General features: G+C 39.6%; 2 protein-coding genes across 6 annotated transcripts; one reads left to right on the forward strand and one right to left on the reverse strand.

Annotated features, from left to right (window-relative positions):
• Nucleotides 1-2,891: 2,891 nt before the first annotated feature.
• On the reverse strand, nucleotides 2,892-13,671 carry LOC103711379 (protein cornichon homolog 1-like). Of its 5 annotated transcripts, none has more exons than XM_008797500.4 (5): nucleotides 13,502-13,671; nucleotides 9,591-9,772; nucleotides 6,608-6,730; nucleotides 5,474-5,566; nucleotides 2,892-3,181 (listed from the first exon to the last, which is right to left on the reverse strand). In XM_008797500.4, exons 1-4 carry the CDS (start codon nucleotides 13,574-13,576, stop codon nucleotides 5,497-5,499), a joined length of 450 nt encoding a protein of 149 aa, XP_008795722.1. In that variant the 5' UTR covers nucleotides 13,577-13,671; the 3' UTR covers nucleotides 2,892-3,181; nucleotides 5,474-5,496. The 5 variants fall into 5 exon arrangements, 4 of the variants coding, with proteins under 4 accessions (XP_008795722.1, XP_038973412.1, XP_008795721.1 ...); XM_039117484.1 differs by having other exon boundaries at nucleotides 2,892-3,199; XM_008797499.4 differs by lacking the exon at nucleotides 2,892-3,181 and adding an exon at nucleotides 3,298-3,512.
• A 5,182-nt stretch (nucleotides 13,672-18,853) lies between these two features.
• On the forward strand, nucleotides 18,854-21,602 carry LOC103711381 (receptor protein kinase-like protein ZAR1). Its single transcript, XM_008797502.3, has 2 exons — nucleotides 18,854-20,751; nucleotides 20,830-21,602. Exons 1-2 carry the CDS (start codon nucleotides 19,410-19,412, stop codon nucleotides 21,441-21,443), a joined length of 1,956 nt encoding a protein of 651 aa, XP_008795724.2. The 5' UTR covers nucleotides 18,854-19,409; the 3' UTR covers nucleotides 21,444-21,602.
• Nucleotides 21,603-21,812: the final 210 nt, after the last annotated feature.

A 21,812-nucleotide genomic window follows, 5' to 3' on the forward strand; every position in this document is an offset into this window, starting at 1 on the left:
GATTAACTGCAGTACAGCCCAACAAAAGGATTAACTCGGGCCCGACATATGAGATATATTGAACGGGCCATGGGCTTACCAGGCCGAATGTCCATCCCGGGTCGACATATGAGAACTGTTGTTCAAAAGGTGGGCTTAGGCTTCACTGGATTTAGCTTTTTATTTGCACCCTCATTTTCCAAAGGTCGGTGGGCCTTCGTCATGCCCCAGCTTGATCATACTGGAGGGTGATTCGGCCACAGTGATCAGTTGGATCCAGAAAAGTTCGAAAGGTGGTGGTGTGGATCACCCCCTGCTTCGAAACATATAGGTGATGACTGATGGTGAGAGATGGGGTGTGGCCTTTCAGGCCAAGCATATATTTAGAAAGGCTAACAGGGCTGCAAATTAAGTGACTGCCTACGTAGCCAGCCACTTTGGAGACATTATATGGGCCGGAGAGGGGGAGTTGCCTCGGGCACTCCGCTACCTTTTATTTTCTGATTTTATTTGGTATATTCGTATTCGAAATGTATGAAATATCTATTGTAGCAAAAAATAAAAAAAAAGGAAAAAAAAAGAATGTCACAAAAAAAAATTTAAGTACTTCTTGGGAAGATATATCGACATTATATAGCTTGAATCAGTTGATTCTTGCACCTGGGGCTACTGCAGATCTAAAAGAAGCTTTAAGTAATGGCCGAAGACGATAAACTAGCGGATTTAAGTACTTCTTGGGAAGATATATCGTCATGTCACAAAAATTTGGAATGCCTTGTTCATCATACTGAAAGGGGATTTCGTGATAATTATTAAGTGATTTTTTGTTTCGGCTGCTTCAGATATCATTAATCATCTTTTACGTCAAAATTGTTGGAAAATAGTAGCAACTCTTTAGTCTTTCAGACTAGTTGGCATTATATGTTGCTAATTATATGGAATCAATATTATGGATGGCTGAGACAGATATCCTTTCTGAGTTTTTATATACCTTATTTTCTGATGCTCATAGACGTACTTATTTTAGATTGATAAATAAATATGTTCTAGCGGGAAAAAAAAAACTCCTATTTTGCTGCGGGCACTGCCAAACACATAAATAGGTATAAGTTGGAGGCAACGGTCAAAGTGGTGTCCATTACTCCGCATCTTTTCTCTTGGAAAGGAGCTGCTGGAAGCCTGGAAGCCTTCTCTCAGAGTCTAGGGCAACAGAATTAGAAGCAGGGTTTATTGGAACTAATTTAAATAACTGGTTAGGCAATTGCAAGTTCAGTACGGGGAATTCAATGTTTATTCAATATTCAAAGTAATTTAATATTATGCATGATTAAAAAAAAGAGATGAATGAGATAGAAAATATAGATGTGGTAGAGGTGGAGAAGATAAATAATCTAATAAGAATGTTTTCAAATTCTTGGCTATATATAATGGGAACCTTGAAGTCCAACATTGCGAGGCTAACCGAACTTCTAGGCCTTCCTCTCTCTCATATATATATATATATATATATATAAGGTCAAATTCAAGTTACACCTAGTATAACTTTTATAGTGTTAAACTTTTTTGTTTAAATTAGGTAATGAAAGTTCTATATTTGTGCTAAGTCGTTGAATATGATTTACTACGTCTAATTTGTTTACACACAAAAAAACATATAATCTAAAAACACTAGCCTATGCATTAAGTAGTTAAAAATTGACCAGCTTAAATAATACAAAATAATACATATTTTTTAACCATTTCATGTATAAATTAGAGAGCTTTAAATCATATAATTTTTGGCAATGGCTTGGATTATCTATGTCAGACTTACCGTCACTTTTTTTTTCTTTTTTTTTAATAATTAGGAGGGGTTACTCTCCATCCTCTACTCCATGTGCACCCCGCCTCATATAAGCCAAAATCTAATCCTCGGGTAAACTGAGATAATGCTTGCAAGACCGGATATTAATATAATCAGGTGCCAAAACAACGGTCAACACTATCAAATCGAACCCCTCCCACTCGTTAAAGAGGCGACGGACCATATCATCTAAGGCAAGTTCGGCGGTTCTCAGACTCGGTTTTCATTCATTCTGGTCACTCTCACCTCATCATATTCTTTCTTTCAGCTGCACTCATCTTTTTTCTTCTCACATCATCAGTAGAATCATCAATTTCCCCCCTGCACTTTGTCAAATTCATCTTTGCTCACGTGCAAGATAATAAGCTAGAATGGCACAATAATCTACTCAAATCGCCAATGGAAAGGCAAGCTATTCCTGTCCCATTTTTCAAATACATTTCAACACCCCAAAAATGAAAAAGCAGAACTTTGAGATTATTAACAAGACTTGATCAAGATGATTATGTTATATCCATCCCGAGAACTTTCTATGGGTGTTTGAACCGGTGTTGTTACACCAGATGACAGGAGGCCTGGGACCGGTTAAGTCTGGAAGCCTGCGTTAAATTCTATCATGATTTTGTGTTTGATAATAATTAATGTTAGCTTTCTACAGGGGTCATACATAACAAGGTCCTTTTATATATAACCCCTTGTAGAAAGTCAAAATTTCCACCAAGCTCATTAGCCTACATTTATACCAGGCCCCGCAAGCAAATTGCCGGGAATAATTCAGACTAATATATGCCCTTTGAATATCCCCCTGAAAAAAATTAGTGTAGAGTCTAAAGACGTCCAAGGTGGGTGCATGTCAAATTAAGCCCAAGTGTCTTAGCATTATAAGATTAGAGATCGTTAAAAACACCACTTATCTCAAAAGCTTAAGCTTTTAAGACAAATGGTGATTTCAACATGGTATCAGAGCAGAGCTCCTGAGTTTGAACTCTGTCTTCGCACTCTTTAACCCCATTATTAAAAATTCCATATATTGAACTTACCCATTAAAGAGAAGTCCGGCTCACATATGAGGAGTGTAAGAAAATATAAAATATATAAATAAATCTATCTCATCTTATTAACTTAAGCTTTTGGGACAAATAGTAATTTCAACAGAGATTAGGGATGCTAATCACTTCCTTATCCTCCACTTCTCTTCTTTATAATCTCTCCCTTTCAGAAATTAGAATCCCACCAAACATCCCTCGCTCGCCACCCAGCTGCCCCTCCTCTGCCAGCAGCGCGGCGCGGCCTGCAACGATCTCAGCCTAATCCATTCCACATCACCAAGTCCGACCTTCATCAGACCCGCTTTGCCATCTGCAAGCAGGGGCAGCACTTGAGGGAAAAGCAAATATGAGATTGATGTGCAAATATATGGCACCAGCATGAGAATAAATGATCTGCTGTTTACCATTTTTCTCTAACATGATTTTGATATGGACCAAACATGAAGAATACATTCATTCAAGATTTTAATAGGATTTCATACAAGAATACATTCTATATTACATCAAATGCGGCCTGTCATCAATTTCCATCAATAGGGTACAAAACAGCCGACAACACCCTCAAGTGACAGCTTCAGTAGTCACATACTAGATTTCTGTAAATGAGGAAATTAGGGTTCTCTCGGATAAAACATGAAGTCCTGCAGAATGGTGATTAAACTTTATTCATCTAGAACTCCAAATGTAGATACAGTTATGAATTTACTACTGTCATGACAAGAGGAAGATGATGATGGCAGTAAACAAGCAACACAGGCCTCGAAATTCTAGAGACATAGTTCGAACATTTTTGACTGATTTACAAATCTAAGGTGTCAGAGTGAGATATATTAGCTCATTTCAAATAGGATTAATTTTTATAAACACAAAGATAGAAATCACTAAAAGCAGTCACTTCATGATCAGGCCATTCAGACAAGGAAACTCATCTTCGATCATCCTTCAGGTTCGGATTGAGAGGCAACAGTCTTCTATCTCTGCACATTAGAAAACTCTCATGGTGCTTTAGAATCAAAGATCAAAGCTTTGGAACCTTCTATGGCTAAATATGAGGTCATGCAGGAATGAGCATTTTAAGTACACGTTTTTATGCATGTCTATGCTTGCCCTATATGCTAAAATGCACGGTGAGTGATGCAAGCAATAATACACTATTATGCATATGTTCTAGATGTATTACAACACATGTCGATCAAAAGTAATAGGTTTTGGTACCTTCAAACAGAGGTTCAAGAAAAAATTATGTCTTGTTGAAAAATCATTTATTCAATGACCGCTAATTGCAAGGGTACAAGTCTACAAAACTATGAGGTACTATGGAAAATGTAGGTAATAATCCACGGATGGATCGCTAAGTCATGCTTTAGCATTCATTTCAGCACCTGTAAACACCTAAGTTAGCTGTTCCTACATGAACATGAAGCACAAGTGTTAGATGTGCATAACATAGCAAGGATGTCGAGTTGACTTTACAGTAAATGAGGAATACCAGAGCTGAAATGTGTTTTAAAAGAGGTTAGTAGTGCCAACATAGAATGAAGTACAAAATAAGACTACGTAAGGTTTGTACTAGTGCCTAACAGAGCACAGACAGCTCCAGTAAAGGCAATCCACAATTCAGGTTTAAGGTAGGGAAAAGAGGGGGAGGCAAACAAAGACATGGAAGAAATTAGTGTGAGGTGCTTTGAGGATAGCTAAAAGACACCTCTACAACTCAAATGATTTTAATCTTGGATAGGAACATATACAAAAAGAAGAATCAATTACTCTGACCCAAATTGATGAGAATAAAGTTTGTGGATGATTATGTCTGCACATACAAGATGCAAGTTGCGAAAACTGACATCACCATTTCTTTACTTTGCAGTTTACTAATATAAATGACCTTTTAATTACTTTCTTTAAATATAACATCACACTACCCTGCGTGCATCTCTTTTCTTACCAAGGAGTATCAATGGATATACTTGGGATATGTCTTTTGTTTAACATTATAACAACTTCAAACATAGAATCAATAAAGTTTAAAAATGCCTGTACTTTATTCTTCAAAGTACCTTCTCATATTGCAAAGAGTTTAAGCCATCATTAACAAGTTTGAAGCTTTTCTTATCAAAATCTACGAATAAAAATGCATGGTGTACCTCATCATTTTAACTAGCTATATCAAATAACATAATCTCTGCTTTTGACTTGTAAGGCTTTTTTGCAGTAGTTATGCAAATTTTTGCTTTTGCCTAGTCTCATCCAGTGCCACCAACAAAAAAGTAAATTGGCTAGAACTTTATTCGCATTAAAACATCGAACTGAAAGGCTTAGAAACTGAAATAATATGCTATCGAATATCGGTAAGGATGGATGAGATTCAGCTTCATTGCACAGCGGCAAAGGAAGATTGAAATGGACGCTAGTGCAACAGAGACAAATTTGACATGCATGCAGGCAGTTCATTTCTAGTAAGCACTTGAAGAAAGACAGTACAATCAAGCCACTGGCACACATCACAATGTTAAAGTGCACTACAGGTACAGTCCAAATGAAACTTCCTCTCCGTGCACAATAGACCTAGCCAAATCCATAAGGAATGCAAGAGGACGAGTACCTGACAATCTCAGCTTGAGAATCTTAAAAAATCCCAGATTCCAAAGAATCATAACCTTCATCCGTAAGTAAGAGAACAGCAGACATCACGAGCCTGCAAAAGAATTCCAAGTCAACATATATTAGACTGATAACCAAACCAACGCTCACAACATGCGTTCTGTGAATTGCAGTTATAAGTGAAACAACTAGAGATCTGAAGTTATCAGAACTGAAGAAAAAGAAGCACTAATACATGTATGAAGAAGTGATACCTTGAATAGAACTACTCATCCTGCCATTAGTATACACCAGAATACAATGTAGAACTTTGAGAAATTCTTTTAGCACTCTGAGATTAAGATGGATGAGAACTGATTGGAGAAGCAACAACGAATTTGTTACCTTATCAGAGTCTACTACGAGCAAAGACCCCTCATTGGCAAGAGAATATGTTTAAAAGCATTCAAAATCCTAAAAGCCTTTAAAAGACCACAAGCATAGACTTGAATAATGAATGTTATGTCCATCATAATTTTGACTGGAGTGGGAAATGAAAGCAGGAATAGGAGCACACATAAAGTTGAAGAATGGTGTTGACACCATAATGTATTGATCCTTGTTCCTAAGGCCAAATAAAAGCTCATGGATCTCAAGTTATGTGCCTCCAAATATACTCAAAACATAAACTTCATATCCTTAGTGAAAACGCTAGACCAAACAAAATGCTTTAGAATAATATGAAGGAAGTGTCCACCTCAAGCACAAAATCTAATGTGTTAAGACTCCAAGTGCACAAAGAATCTGATCGAAGTCAAAATATTTGCTTTCATATGAACCGATTTGACAATAAGCAGCACTGTGACAAAACTAAAGATGATGTAAACTGCCACGACGTACAAAGGGATCAAGAAACACCTGGTGATGATGAGCTTCACAAAGATCATTTGATTTATTTTCTTTCTTCCTCCTAAACATCTATCCCCATGTTGTCCCTTATAATACATTATGTATGGAGCTACATGATGATGAAAACAACTTTTAGCGATTATAGCGAGTTTGCTTTCAAAATTGATAGGAAACAACTAGACATTGCTAAGCACATCACTTTCCAGTGAATATAGTAGAAAAGCAATCAGATAAAGTAAAAGCAGACCTGTAAATGACTATCACGAATATGCTGAAGTAGATAGAAAGCTTGATTATTCTGTACTTCTTTTCTCCATTTAGTAATCTAAAGATCTCAGTAACATCTATAAGATGTCTCCTATTCATAAACCTGAAAAAATAAGGAGAAAAAGACTACAGTGTGAATAAAAAAAACTAGGGACTGAAATTGGAATTATGCATTAATGTAATCAAAGATACAAGATCAGCCTCATGTGAGTTGGCATATTTATGATACCTGAGATTATCTTGCCTGTTTAATAAGAAGAGGAAAAAGAAAATCCCAAATCAAATGTTAACTGGATCTCCAGACAAACAAAAGTTCAATTTCTCAACCAATATTCAAAATACTAGCCCAGCCTAGACAAGTTTCAATCTTACTTTCTCATAACTCAAGCTTGAGTTAGAACAGGCTCAGCATCTTAGTTGTGGCTGGGTTTCATTAAATCTATAGTAAATCAACAAGCCTTGATTAAAATAATGTTTTAATTTGCCTATTGCAGCTACAATCTAGATGCAATTAATCTTCTCTGCAAGTCAACATAATCCTGACAGGAAAAGAAAGAAGTTCTCTGACCCCATAAATAGAGATAGAAGAAACCTTACATCAATTTTACGCAACACACATGGTTGACATAGAGGCAGACTTGTCTATTGCTGCCATTCAATAAAATTTGTATTACAGGACATAAACCCAGCAGCTGTCTTGTGCTGGTCTAAATGGGCTTTAAGGCTACTGGTAGATACTCTAGATAAGCTTGTTCTTTCTTTCGCTCCCAGAAAAATCTTTATTCAATTATACAGAACAAACCTGTGCCAAATGTCTAGAGAGCCCTTTTAATCATAAGGTTTACATCTTCCTTCTAATGATTATGACCAATAGGCAAACTTAAGCAGATCTTGTTACTGGTTTAAGGAACTATTAAGAATTAGCGTTAAGAAATGTCCACGAACCTCTTTGTTGGATGGAGTTATTGATGAATACTATTTGAGAGAAGAGTTTCAAGTGCAAGCACATGTCAGTCCATGCTGGACAGAAAATACCATGCCAGGCTAGTAGCAGCATAGGCTGGCATGGCACCTATTAAACTACATATTTTTAACTAAAAGGATGCTTGTAAGTCCTTTTTTTTTTTTGAGTTCTGCACAGTACATGCTGTGCCAGCCAGTTGCCAGCATAGCCCATGCCACCAGCATATAAATCCATGCTTAAGAGGACAAGGCCCCTGATAGTTTTGAAACATAAAAGTAAGAGAAACATGGGTATAAACTTCATTTCATTCTTTGTGGATGCTTGTTCTAACCAAGGTTATAATCATACTATGTGGATCCAAATGCTAGGAATTAGGAAATAATGTTTGAAGAGATAAGGGAACTCGTACAAGGGGACAACAAAACTAGACTAGGCCTGCGATTATGGGGTTTTCTGGTTGTTTGTAAGTTTTTCTAAAATAGATAACTGTAAAACATGAGTTCTGTAAAATGCATTTTATTGAAAATAGGGGAGGACCTGTTTTTTCATAAAACTCATTTCCAAGTTTTTATGACTTACTAGTTATTTCCAAATGGATTTTATGGAAAACAACCAAACAATCATTTTTGTACAACTCATTCATTTTAATTTTTTTATAAACCTATTTTAGTAAAACTTGTCAGCCAACCAGCCCCTAAGTGGTTCACTTAAATACATGAAATTGGCTATCAAGAAACTTTCACTCAGGTTGCTATATATTGGGCCCAACTCTCCCCCATTGACTGGACAAGCCATCACTTTACTATGGACCCAACCAAATCAGCAAATGGGTTTGGCGGTCCAGTCTAAATTAACAAGAACTGAGATCAGGTCAGGCTAGACCTGGCCTGTTTGCAGGTCTAGCAGATTCTGAATACTATTGTCATTAATAAACAATAATTATAATTTAATAACACTAGCATTGGTAATAACAATAACACGAGAGTATGCTTGCAAGCCACCATAAAAAAGAAAAAGGAGTTTAAAATGCCGTATGGGTTAAATGTCAATATTCAGATGCATATGCAAATAAGAAAATCATTGTCCTAAACATAATGCCATGATTCATTGTTAAGATTATTGAATCTGAATGAATATTCATCACCAATAATAAATCTCCTTTTGTTTTCCTTTTCCATTTTGAAAATACAAACTTGACAGACTCACACTGGCCTCCTTTTGTAGGTTATGCACCCTAGCAAAAGTGTGTCATGCTCCATACAGATTCTTTCCTATGGTGCCAATGAAGGTAGGAGCATGTATCGTCTCTTCTTTCCATTTTACCAAAGTACATCTCAAACAACAGTGCAAGCTTTATATGCATAAACATTACAGACTAATATGAATTGATTGCATGACACTCTTGCAAGTGACACTCTCACCAAATTCATAAATAAGCAACTAAATCTTGCTCACTATGACTTACTAAAGATATCAACAAACATTGAGTACATTTTAACCAATTGAGCCTTCAACATTGTTACTGTGGTCATTTTGTCACTTTTTACTCATTTTCAACCACGGTCAAATCACGGTCAACCATCATATTTTATCCCAATTGACTAATTTTAACAAAGCAAGAAAAAGAATGCTTGAGAAACCAAATATAGAACCCAGATTATGGCACCAGGCATGTATTAGATTATTTTTGCACCCCTGTTTTATGTATAAATATTACATTCTGAGGGCCCAGCTAATGTTACCATGTTGAAAAGGTTGTGCTGCATCGGCTGTTATATACTGGATGCCATATACTGATTTCCCTGGAGTGTTTCGATACAATTTTTTTGACTTTAAGGATCTGTTAGTGCTTAATCAGCAAAGCAACCATAAAACTATGAAGAAAATATATCTAATTCCACATGCTTATTAGTAGTTAACAGATATGTATAAATGTAACTAACCACATCCTGCAAGAAGTTTATTTCAAACAACAGCAAAGGTAAGAGATAATGCTTACAGGTTTACATGGTAATAAGTAATGGGTGCCATTATTAGAAATGGAAACCAATGCCATGATAGGAGGAAAGAAGCACATAAGATTCCTTGAACCATGAACTCTGGAATGACAACAGCATTGATGCGCGATGATGAATCATACGGGTTGATATAGTCGAACTCCAAATCAGACAAGTTAACAAGCTGGTTCACAAGCATGACAAACAAAATAAAGAAGGTCAACAAAAAGAACAATTAGCCAATATTTAAGATACTATAAAGAATAGCATCCCCCTCTGACCACCAACAGTCCGAACACACACAAAGGGTAGGAAACCAGATAAAATGAATCCACATATGCAGCATTCATGAACAAAAAACAAAATCCAGATTGCACTCATCCAGATTCATTAAATTATCAAATCAAGTACTAGAGAGGTTTTAAGTGAAACCAGAGTGGAAACTTGACATCAACTACCAACCTCCATGCTTATACCAAATTGTGTTAGGTACACACACACACGCATGCATGCATGCACGCACGCACAAAGAGACACCAAAACAAACATATAGACACACGTACATAAACACACACACACACACACAAAGAGAGAGAAAGAGACCAGTGTGGAAACTAGACACCAACTCCCAAATTCCACACTGGCATAAAATTGTCCGTGAGAGAGATTTATTTAAGCAAAGAAACTGAAAAATCAAACTAGCCTGTAACAGAATCCCTAATATCAGTCCCGAGACTTGAGGAAAAAAAGGAATCCTGATAAATCAAAATGAACATTGCTTCCTCTAGATAAGACTTTTAGAAGATCCATCGTCACCAGAGGACCTCGAGCATGTGTAATTCTGTTTAATTCTATTTTACTCTTCGTAAAATGAAACAATGTGTGCCCCAATTTTTTTGCTCAAAAACATGTTAACAGTTTTTTGGGGGTTTAACTAATTAATGATGGGTACCTTTCAAAGCACCATATGTGATTTTATGCTGCTAAAGCTCCATGTCTCTTGTCAATATTATATCAAATTGTATAATTTTCCTTTTTAAGGAAACTATCAAGACTATCGCAATTTCTAGGAATAGTTTTACCTTAAATAATCATGAGAAAAGATTTTTGATGCATTAACATGCCCATCTTTTGTCACAGTGCTAATGAATTGTGACAACATTTTTCTAAGTTTAATACAGGCATCTCTATGTCACTCTAGCGGAGATGATGCCCCGCTCACCTAGTTAATTTTGTGATACTTTTGATAATATATTAAGTTGCATTGAGTACCCTTCCATGCATAAAGTCTACCGAACTTACGATTGTAATGCTCATGGCCTCATACTGTTTAGAAGAATGAGCTTATATCTGTTACCAGAAGTTTCTGAATATCTCAAATAAAAATAACTTAAACATGATAAATAGTTCTGATCTACTATGACGGTTTTAGATATATTGTATCAACAATTTCATATGGATTCAAATGTTCTGATCTACTATAAAAAATGTCATAACAGATGATGATATTTTGCAAGATATGCTTGCAAAGAAGGTACAAGGAAGGACATGCATCCCTTTTGTCATTAAAATATGCATCGTTAAGTCAACCACTTGAATAAATAAATGTCAATCTTAGGCACAGAATTGGCAGCATTTTATCAATTAATAGTTGATGTTCAAGATGAGGTTTGATCATAATAGATTAGTAGGCTATCTGCAAAGGCTTAATACTGCAATTTCTCAGTATCCACTTATAATAGCACACTTGCTTCAAAGATCAGATTCTTCTACCACACATGCAACCTACTGTCTGAAACCTACCTCCACACATGACATTTGGGATTAAGGTGGTAATAAGGATTATAATAGAATACTAAAAGAAATCACTCACACTCTGCATCCATAACAAGAGCATGGAAAAGGTTGAAGCTGGTGAATGATTGCTCTAAAGGCATGAGTTGACAAGCCCACCTTTCCCACTCTCTAGTTCCCAAATCCCCCACAAACTCAAGATCAAGGGAAAAAAAAGCTTACAAGTTTAGAAAACAGGGTTAAATAAGGTCTTGCAAACTACTTTATCCACAACTCAAAACATATTTTATTGGTGGATATGATCAACACTAAAGAATTCGTAACCTTCACAAAAACATCTGCAATGTGCATGGTAACGATTTTCAACCTATATCTTACTTGGTAATTGACATGAAGGTGAAAATAGGCTCATGCTGATGATAACAATGCACAACCTTGCAGGACATTGGTCTAACTTTTGTTCTTTTCTCACAGTAGTGTGATACAGCTTGGAAAAAGTAGTGCATGCCTACTTCATTAAATCAACATATTCTGGGAACCACTTTGAATAAAAAATAAGTAAAATTTCATTACATCCAAATTTCTTAAAAAAATAACACTCTGATTTGCATGTATGAAAAAGAAATAACCACCAGACCTTCACCATACAAGCTGGTGGCATATTTAGTCATGATTTTATCCAGGAAAAAGCCATCGAGCAGGTTCCAAGGAATGTTAAAGTAGTTAAATTATATGCTGTGACAAGTTGAGATAGGTTGTTAGGCTTCAGTTGCATTCTTAAAATTAGAAACAAGTTTGGTGAAATGAGGGCAAGAACTAAACTTAGACGATATAACCCCATTAGTAAAGTATTTCTGATCCGATAATAAGGCTGAAAGTATAACAAACTCCAAGAGTTGGTGAACACATTCATAAAGAGTCATGTTGACCTCTCATTTTCATATTGTTTACCAACCTTTTAAAAAAAATCAAATTGGTGTGGGAAATAGGCATTCTTTGGTCGGACGAAATGTATGCTCTAGTTAATTCTTCCACTAATTGCTTTACATAGAAGCTGCACACAAACAGTGAGAAAAGGACATAAAACAATTATCTTGATATTATTAAGAATGCACTGAAGACTGTAAGCTCCTAGAACTGGTTTTGAATTCTTAAAAGTCATTTTATGATAACAGCCACCTTTTGAATATAGTAAGGCCGAAGTATATATTAAAGTAAAGATGTTTCTTTTCTATATTTGTGTTTCCTAAATTGTGGACCTTGCTGAAGTCTGGACAAGGCACAGGTACCTCCCATGCATCAATAAGGTCCATGCCGCATGTCATTATATCAAAAATCAAGACCAACAACAACCCCCCCACCCGCCAAAAATAAATAAATAAATAAATAAAATAACATCATTTCCCCACCTTTTGGAATATAACCTCATAGGGAAAGGAAAATCACGGGCTTAAACAAAACGTTTGAGTATACTTTCAAATTCACCGGATTCCTTTAAAAATTTCATGAATTTTAACAACAAAAACAATCACCCAATTCTCAGAATCAGAAAACATACAAAATTCCAAATTATCATACTTTTACAGTGAACACGCCCTAACAATTCCATCCATTGCATTAAGAAAGATCTCATCCAATTCTCTTTTAGGAAAAAAAAGATACAAGATGATGATGATGAACAGCAGAAGAATCAAGACTTCATTTGTGTTTTAAGGACGGCATAACTGTTTTGGAGATTATCTGAAGTACAGTGTCTTGATATTACCTCCGGGAAGTGAATGTCCTTACATTGTTCTTAAGAAGATCAAGTTTAAATTTTTAATACACTCGTCTGGTTCGCAATAAACTCCACTCAACAGCATAAAAAAGGAGACTTTCCACAATCACCCACCACAAAACAAACTTCTATTGCTAAAAGAAACCATAAATTGAAAGAATAATTCCTCCAAACCCTTCAGTCGTAAACACCAAACTTTACCAAAATAAAACGTAAGTTTGAACGTTTTGAAAGATTCCTATGAGAGATTGGGATGTAATGAGGTAAATATAGTTCGATTTGAAGGCTCTATGTTTCTAGTTTGGAACTGAGAGCCAGGGTTGGGTTTGGTTTGGAGGTCACCTGATAGGCGGTCAGGGCGATGAGAGAAATCACAGAGGCGAAGGCGTAGAGCCAGAGGAGCAGCTCCCAGGCCATGGAGTCTTCGGGGATTCTCCGCCTTAGAACAGAGGCGGAGGCCGCATCGAAGTGGCCTTGGCTTTGGAGCGAGCGGCGAGGTATGGAAGCCGAAGTCTCCGAAAAGGTGATTATGATTATAATTAATAATTAAGCTGTGTTAAATCAAGATTAAGTGTAAAAGTAATTCTAAATAACTTTTACCAAGGGCAGCATGCAAGAACTTTTACCATCTAATAACCTGATTCTTAGATGTTACCTTGAGATGGTCTTCTAGTTTTTGTTTTTAGTTTTCGCGTTGGTTTCATCTTGATTGATGTGCACTACTTATTTCTTAATTTATGTTAGGAAATGGAGAGCGCGTGCTTGTACGTGCATGATTTAGAAAGGGTATCATGGCCATTGCCAAGACCAAGATCAACTACTTGGTTCAGTTCTGTGAGCCCTCGTCTAACAATTCTTATCTATTATAAACTAATTCATGCTTGTTTCATGATCGCCTTCGATATTTTAGTTTAAATTTCTCTCTCTCGGACCCTCCAAATATGGACTTGAGCATGTCTCTCAACTCTCAACCAAAGATTTTTCTTAGATTTTTTTTTGACAGGTCTAGATATTCTCACTAGAAGATATGTATTTGCTAAATTCGAATGTACTTGTATAGTAAATTTTGGCCATGAAAGTTTCAAGCATGGTATGTTGATTTATTTTACCTCTCTAGTGCCGGAGAGTAGCTTGCTGGTGTGCTAGAATATGGACTATTGCAGTATACCTACAAGATAGATGTCTTGAACATTTGAATTGTATGTTTCTTAATATACGATTAATGCATGCCGTCTACCATCCAAGTCTAATTTAAATTAAATAACTTAAGTATTTATCATGTCTAAACTCGATCTTTTTTTTTTTTTTGAAGATGAAATCTATGCATGAGTTTGAATGAAGCAGCTTAAAGTTTAGCTATGAAGGGGGACCATAAAGGATTGGGGACCAGTGCTACAAAACTTATTAATGAAAAGGAAGAGGCCATCTTGAAGGAGAATAGGAACCAACGAGGAAAAGTAATACTCAAGGTGAAGAGGTGCAAAAGGCATTGGTGCCATCTAGTGGAGAAAAGTGGAGGAGAGGAATCACCCCAACATAGAGGAAAGGATTAACACTTTTGTTTTAGGCAAGTGATCTTAATATTTTCTTGTTGAGTTATTTGTTTAATAGTTAGATTGGTTTTGAGTTTAAATTTTCAAGTTGATGGCTCAATATTTATGTGTCTACCCAATATTAATTTATTGACTGGCACCCCCTAGTGTGGTCAAATTACAAGTCGTCTAACCTCTATATAAAACACCACTAATTTTCTATGACAATTTTCTTACACTATATGCAATTTTAGATCCAAAAGTCAAGCAACTAAATGCACTTGGCAAGTTGTCCTATAAGCCAAAAATATTCACACCCAAAGTTCCTAACAATTAATATTCTAAACACCGAACATCGAACTTCCCTACTAAGGCTTTTTTAGGTTCCTGGATCGCTAAACGAAGGGTGGTTAAAACTAACCATCCATAATCACCACTTAACCACAAGGCCGATTAAAGTGTTGTTTGGCTACTATTTATCAAATCTTTTCTCCGAGATGACATGAATGGTGTTTGGTTGCAAATAACATCTAAAGCCCATTTTTATGCTATAAGCATATTGCCTTTATGCATTGTCTCCATTTGGATGCAAATGACTAAGAACTTTACCCATCACATAAACTATGCACTGACCATCCAATATGTCCTCAATTGTGATATTATTTTATCAGCCAAAAGTATCGAAATAATTTCCGCTACACATGATTTTAAAAATGATACGAATGCATATCCTCTCAATAATAGTGCTTTCTTGATGCAACTTAATATTTCATGTCATGAGTATTCGACCTCCCTTCTCAACAATTCACTATGTCATTATATGGATTATGTAGCATTTGTTGATTGGCCTTCTTTTTTTCCATAAAAATATTGCATGTAGCATATTAGACATGGTATAAGATAGTCTAACTATGGACATGTTCGATATATCTCTGGCTCAGTCATGTTCGATATCTCTACTAAATATTATATCATTACTGCCACTCTTATCCATGGATACATTCCTACAATATGAAAAACACGAAGTAGTAGGCCTGAAATATAACATAAGCACCGTGCAAAAAAAAAAAAAAGTAGTTAACGTTTCAACCAGCTAGCCTGCTCTAATATCAGTTTATATTTTATCTGTAAGGTCATGTTTCATTGTTTCTATTCAGAATATTCTACCATATCAGCAAATCTATCTTGATCTTAATGGCAGATCGCATGAATCTTCATACCTTCATGGGTACATCCACTGTAAGCTCTTTGAAATCATATATTATAGCTTCCCTGTGCACTTTCTTAGGCTTTGCTTTATCCTGGTTCTCTTCCGAGTTGAATCTATGCTCACTCTCTTTGCTGAGGCCTCTCATCAGAATTTTCCATACAGTCCTAAATTTTGTGGGTAGGCATTATTCAAATAAGCACCTAGATTATTATAAATATGTTGTCATTCATCTTCACATCCTGGGCAGCATAGATTTATATGTTTTCAAATTTTCTACTTCTCTACCTGTTTGCACTGGAAAATGATTTTTCTCCTTCAGAAAGAAATGAATCAAATCCCATATTCCTTTTTAACTACCTTCTTAAACATTGTAATGCAGCCAACCAGCAAAAAAAATATATGATCGATGTAGTGCTGCCAAAAGAAAATACATAGAATTATATCCGGGAGGATTTATCTGCTTTCAAATGGTCCCTGATCATACACGAGCCGTTGCCATCTTGTTCATGCTTTAAGAAACCAGGTCTGAATTTGTCGGAATAGAGATGCTTGTTTCATTTGCCATGGCCTACAGGGACACTTGTGTCTGAAATTTTTCCAAGTGTCACGTCGAGGGCCAGTTCTTAGATGGACTGGTAACTGAATGCTACTGGTTATTTTTTTTTTTTAGCCATTTGGTCAGGGGATTGCAATGCCAACAGACAAACATTCCTGCTACCTTTTCTGGGCCCCTCTGTGTAGTTCACATCATGAAAGAAACAAGACAACCATTTCTTGAATCTATACTTGCTGCCCTTTTTTTCTGGGTCCAATCCTGCGTGGTTCAGTTCATGAACCCAAAACGACAGCCATTTCTTGAATCTGCACTTGTATTGTTAACTTCAGGAAGGAAACAGGCAGCCTTTGTGTTGAACTTTTGTTCTAACATGCTTCAGATCATTAATTAGAAGGGCTTTGTCATTACCGGGTAATTTAGGTTAGAAACACAGGGACATGGGAGAGGAAAACTTGGGATACAAGAACGCAACTCGATCTGGTCAAAAATCATTGAAGATGTACTTAATATTAAACCCATATCTTGTTGCGCCTGGCGTAGGCCATTTAGACCTCGTCGTACATTGGACCTGAAAATGGCCATTCGGTTCTCCCTCTATAGGCATTTTATTTTAGTAGTAAATTTATAGTGAGAGTTTAAGATGTTGGTATGACTTTGAGAGAATCTAGTAATTGTCCATCCAAAAATGGTAAAAAAGAGAGTAAGATTACAACGGGAGGAGCAGCCTTAGATCATGATTTCGAAAGAAAGGAACTTTTTAAAGCTAAAAAAGAAAGAAAGGAGCTTTTTAGTACGGCACCTGCAGTTCCTCATTCTATACTGCTGTATTTTAATAACCTTATCCATATGAGCTACCTCAACGTGTAGAGACTTTCCTTTTATTTTAAAGATTTAAGTTTAATGATCTTAAGATTGTGTATTCTTGATCTGTTGTAACATTTCCCCAGAAACAATATTTAAATTCAGAAATCAATTTGTTTAAATACTATGCATGATGTATATCAATAAATATAACCTGGAATGCCCTATTATCTTTATCTACCTTTCATTTAGTCATGCCTTGGAAACATTAAAGCCATTCACCGTGCTAAACAATTTTTTTTTTTGGTAAATCCAGCATTTTATATAGCTTTTAAATGATACAGTCAGTTAAGTCAAAAGAAAGAAAATGATACAAACAAACAGAAATTTCAACCGTTGTGGTCCAAATAAAATCTCTAGAGTGCCCGGCAATGAAGAGGCAATACAATCTGCAGCTCTATTTGTCTTCCGAAACACATGTGCAACATAAAAGAATTCTATCTTTCCGACCAGTTTGCGAGTACCACTAATCAACGGATGATCGTCCCCGTAATGGTCCACACTCCATATCCAATCAATCACCGTAGAGGAATCTCCCTCGAGGTGGATCCTGTCTGCTCCAAGAACTCTTCTCGCAAAGGAGATGTCCTTCCAGACGGTCCGAAATTTCACCTTAATGGCGGTCAGACTAACGGTGCGCCGACCCTGCTACTATCAGCCTAACGTGATGGTCTCTGATCACAACATGCATTGCCGCATTGCCTGCATTAAATTGTGGAAAGAAATGCACAGTTGTGATACGGAATCATTTTCCTGCTACCGGCTTATCGCGCAGGAAACCATGTGCTGGCCTCAATAGAAGCATTTCAAACAGTATAATGGTGAAATATTTGGATATATTTAACTTTTTTTTTGGTACAAATATATTTAACTTCCAAGAAACAAGGAAGCGGTTCACACAGCCATACCACAGTAGATTACAAAAAAATGCAAAAGGCCTAGAGCCTTTACTTGCAGGACGGTGTACACTCCGCCTTTTTGACTCCCTCGTTGCAAGATCCTTATCTTCCAACAATAAAAATGGCAGTGAAAGGAGGAGATGAAATCAGACTCTACGCGGAGCTGGTATGTGCTCTTCCGATCAATCGAAAAGAGTTAAGGCACCAAAGAGAGTACATTGGTTTAAAATACAACTAATAATACAACCATAATATCAAAAACATGGCAAATAACGTGTTGGCTTTTGGAGCAGAGTTGAAGGTAACATGGAAGAGTATCACTTACGGGAGGTAGGTACTAAGTGCAGATAACATCTATTTAGAAGGAATTCAACTATGGTGATCGAGTGGATTTAAGGCCAGTACAACTATGATGACGAGCCTCCGCTATTTCGAAACATATGTGGGCTCACGAGAGAGTTTGACTCTTTTCAAGTCTCTTATGTCTATCGAAAAATGAATAGTACGGTGAATTGGGTCGTCTCCTATATTGTACATCATTCGGAAAAGACCAGAGGCACAAGTTTTTTTTTTTTTTTTTTCCGCCGTAGTTGTACTCATGCTTGAGTTGTATCAAAATAAAATAATAATTATAGTTTATCCAGTAAAAATCGATTTCCGAGATAGAAATAATAAAAAAATAAAAAAGCCAGCGAACCAACGCAACAAAACAAGTTGATTGGTCTGCGGTAAGAAATTACGCTGGTCCAGGATGGCGGATTTCCAATTGCTTAAACTGCACCAATGACGTGGATGCTCCCAAGGCTGTCCCCCAGGCCAAAGAGCCACAGCCAAGTCATGGGAGGTATATTTTCAAAAACTTGACGGTACTTTAACTTCGCGGGCTCTCCGCGAGACAAAGGCCGTAAAAAAGCTTCAATTCCAGCTGTGCTGGTTCGCCTCCCAATGCCACTACCGAAAAACCCCCACTCCATTTCAGAACCATCCATTCTCATTTACCAAAATACCCTCCAAGCCACCATCCTTGATCCATTCATGTGCGCAAAGCAAGTCTACCAGAAATTCCACTTCAGATACCGAATACATACAAACGTCCATTTCCGCCATTTCAAATAATAAACCCTCAGCCGCCACTTTCCCCAAAACCTCGCCCTCTGCAACGCGTCGTTGCAGTAATGGCGGCATTGTGAACATGAAGAAGAGAATAGGGTGGAAGTACAGAGAAATGGTCGGGTTCTCCGCCTTCGTGTCTCTCCTCCTCTTCTACGCCTCGCTGGCGACGTCGCTGACCACCGACGGCCTCGCCCTACTCGCCCTCAAGTCGGCCATCTCCTCCGACTCGACCGGTGCCCTTGACGCCTGGATCGACTCCGATCCGGACCCCTGCGGCTGGCTCGGCGTCACTTGCCACGGCGGTCGGGTCACCGCCCTCGCCCTCTCCAACCGCTCCCTCGAAGGCTACCTCCCCTCCGAGCTCTCCCTCCTCTCCTCCCTCCAGATCCTCTCCCTCCCCCGCAACAGCCTCTCCGGCCCTATTCCCGCCACCATCACCGCCCTCCGGAGTCTCGCCGCCCTCGATCTCTCGCACAACAACCTCTCCGGCCCGATCCCCGCCGAGATCGGCGCCTTGAACTCCCTCTCCCACCTCGACCTCTCCTCCAACTTCCTCAACGGCTCCCTCCCTCCGGGGATCGCCGATTTGCCGCGGCTCTCCGGCGTGCTCAATCTGTCCTGTAATTCGTTCTCCGGCTGGATACCGCCTGCTTTCGGCACCATTCCAGTCGCAGTGAGTCTCGACCTCCGGCAGAACAACCTCTCCGGCGAGATCCCCCAGGTCGGATCGCTTGTCAACCAGGGCCCCACCGCCTTTGCTGGAAACCCCGGCCTCTGCGGGTTCCCGCTCAAGAATCCGTGCTCCGGCGGCGCCAACAAGCAAGATCCCACGATTCCTCTTTCGAACCATAATTTTAACCCAAGCTCCCCCACTTCCCGCCCGATTGAGGCGGAGAAGCGGCTGCGACCGGCGATGACGGTCCCGATCCTCGCCGGCGTCGTCCTGGCCGCCATTTTCTCGATCTTAGTGCTCCAGTGGCAGTTCCGCCGGAGGTGCGCCGTCGGGAAGGGCAAGGCGGCGAAAAAGGGCAAGGGCGGCTCCGCGGCTGCGACGGAGGACCGGCGGGAGGGGCAGAGCGAGGAGATCTACGTCGCGGTGGACGGCAGATTCGACCTCGAGCTGGAGGAGCTCCTCCGGGCCTCCGCCTACGTGGTGGGGAAGAGCCGGGGTGGGATCGTGTACAAGGTGGTGGTGCGCCCGGGGTCCGCCTTGGCGGTGCGCCGCCTCAGCGAGGCCGCCGATGGTGAAGGCGACGGCGACGATTGGCGCCGGCGGAGGGCGTTCGAGTCGGAGGCGGCGGCCATCGGCCGGGCGAGGCACCCCAACGTGGTGAGCCTCCGCGCCTACTACTACGCCCCCGACGAGAAGCTCCTCATCTACGACTACGTCCCCAACGGCACCCTCCACGCCGCCCTCCACGGTAACCTTTCCGCCTCTCAAAGCCCTCTTTCCGTTTATTTCTAGCCGTCTGATCGTGTTCTGATTATAAAATCGGCAGGCGGACCGCTGAATCCAACGGTGCCGGCGCTGCCGTGGACGGCGAGGCTGGCGATAGTGCAGGGGGTGGCCCGGGGGCTAGCTTACCTCCACGAGTGCAGTCCCCGGAAGTCTGTCCACGGGAACATCAGGTCCTCGAAGATCCTCCTCGACGACGAGCTCCAGCCGTACATCTCCGGCTTCGGCATCTCCCGCTTCATCTCGGGGACCCAGAAGTTCACCCGCTCGGGGTCCAAGAAGCTCGTGGGCGCGTCCGGGCGGGGGCCCCACGCGGCGTATCTGGCGCCCGAGGCGCGGGCGCCGGGGGCAGCGGCGACCCAGAAGGGCGACGTGTACGCATTCGGGGTGGTGGTGATGGAAGTGGTGACGGGGCGGCCGGCGGCGGGCTGCGGTGACGGGGAGGGGGAGTTGGAAGGGTGGGTGAGGCGGGCGTTCGGGGAGGAGCGGCCGCTGTCGGAGGTGGTGGACCCGGCGCTGCTGCACGAGGTGCACGCCAAGAAGCAGGTGCTGGCGGTGTTCCACGCGGCGCTCGGGTGCACCGAGCCCGACCCGGAGCTGAGGCCCAGGATGAGGGTCGTGGCCGAGAGCCTCGACCGAGTCGGCTCGGCGCGCTGAGTGAACGAGGGTCCCGTCGGTAGTTCGATTGCCCGCTGGGTCCGTCGGTGTTGATGGTGGTGGTTTGGAAGGGGAAACTGTAGTGATATGGTGATGTTTCTCTGAGGAAACCATGTTCTCACATTACTACCAGTGCAGTTCTTTTATTTCATATTGCGGCAGCATGGTGATTGTTTGCGTTCTACACTAGACCTTTCATTTCCCTTTCATTTGGATCGGCATCTCATGCCATGGAGTATTATGAATCAAGGTTCCAAGGTGTAAGATTATAGACGTTAATCTTAGACTATTGAGGAATTATATGACGTACGTAAATTTTAAATTAGCATTCTCAATTTCTTGTGTCCGATAGGAGCAAATCTCCCATCA

Source organism: Phoenix dactylifera, unplaced genomic scaffold (genome assembly GCF_009389715.1).
Source record: "Phoenix dactylifera cultivar Barhee BC4 unplaced genomic scaffold, palm_55x_up_171113_PBpolish2nd_filt_p 000237F, whole genome shotgun sequence".
Taxonomy (NCBI): domain Eukaryota; kingdom Viridiplantae; phylum Streptophyta; class Magnoliopsida; order Arecales; family Arecaceae; genus Phoenix; species Phoenix dactylifera.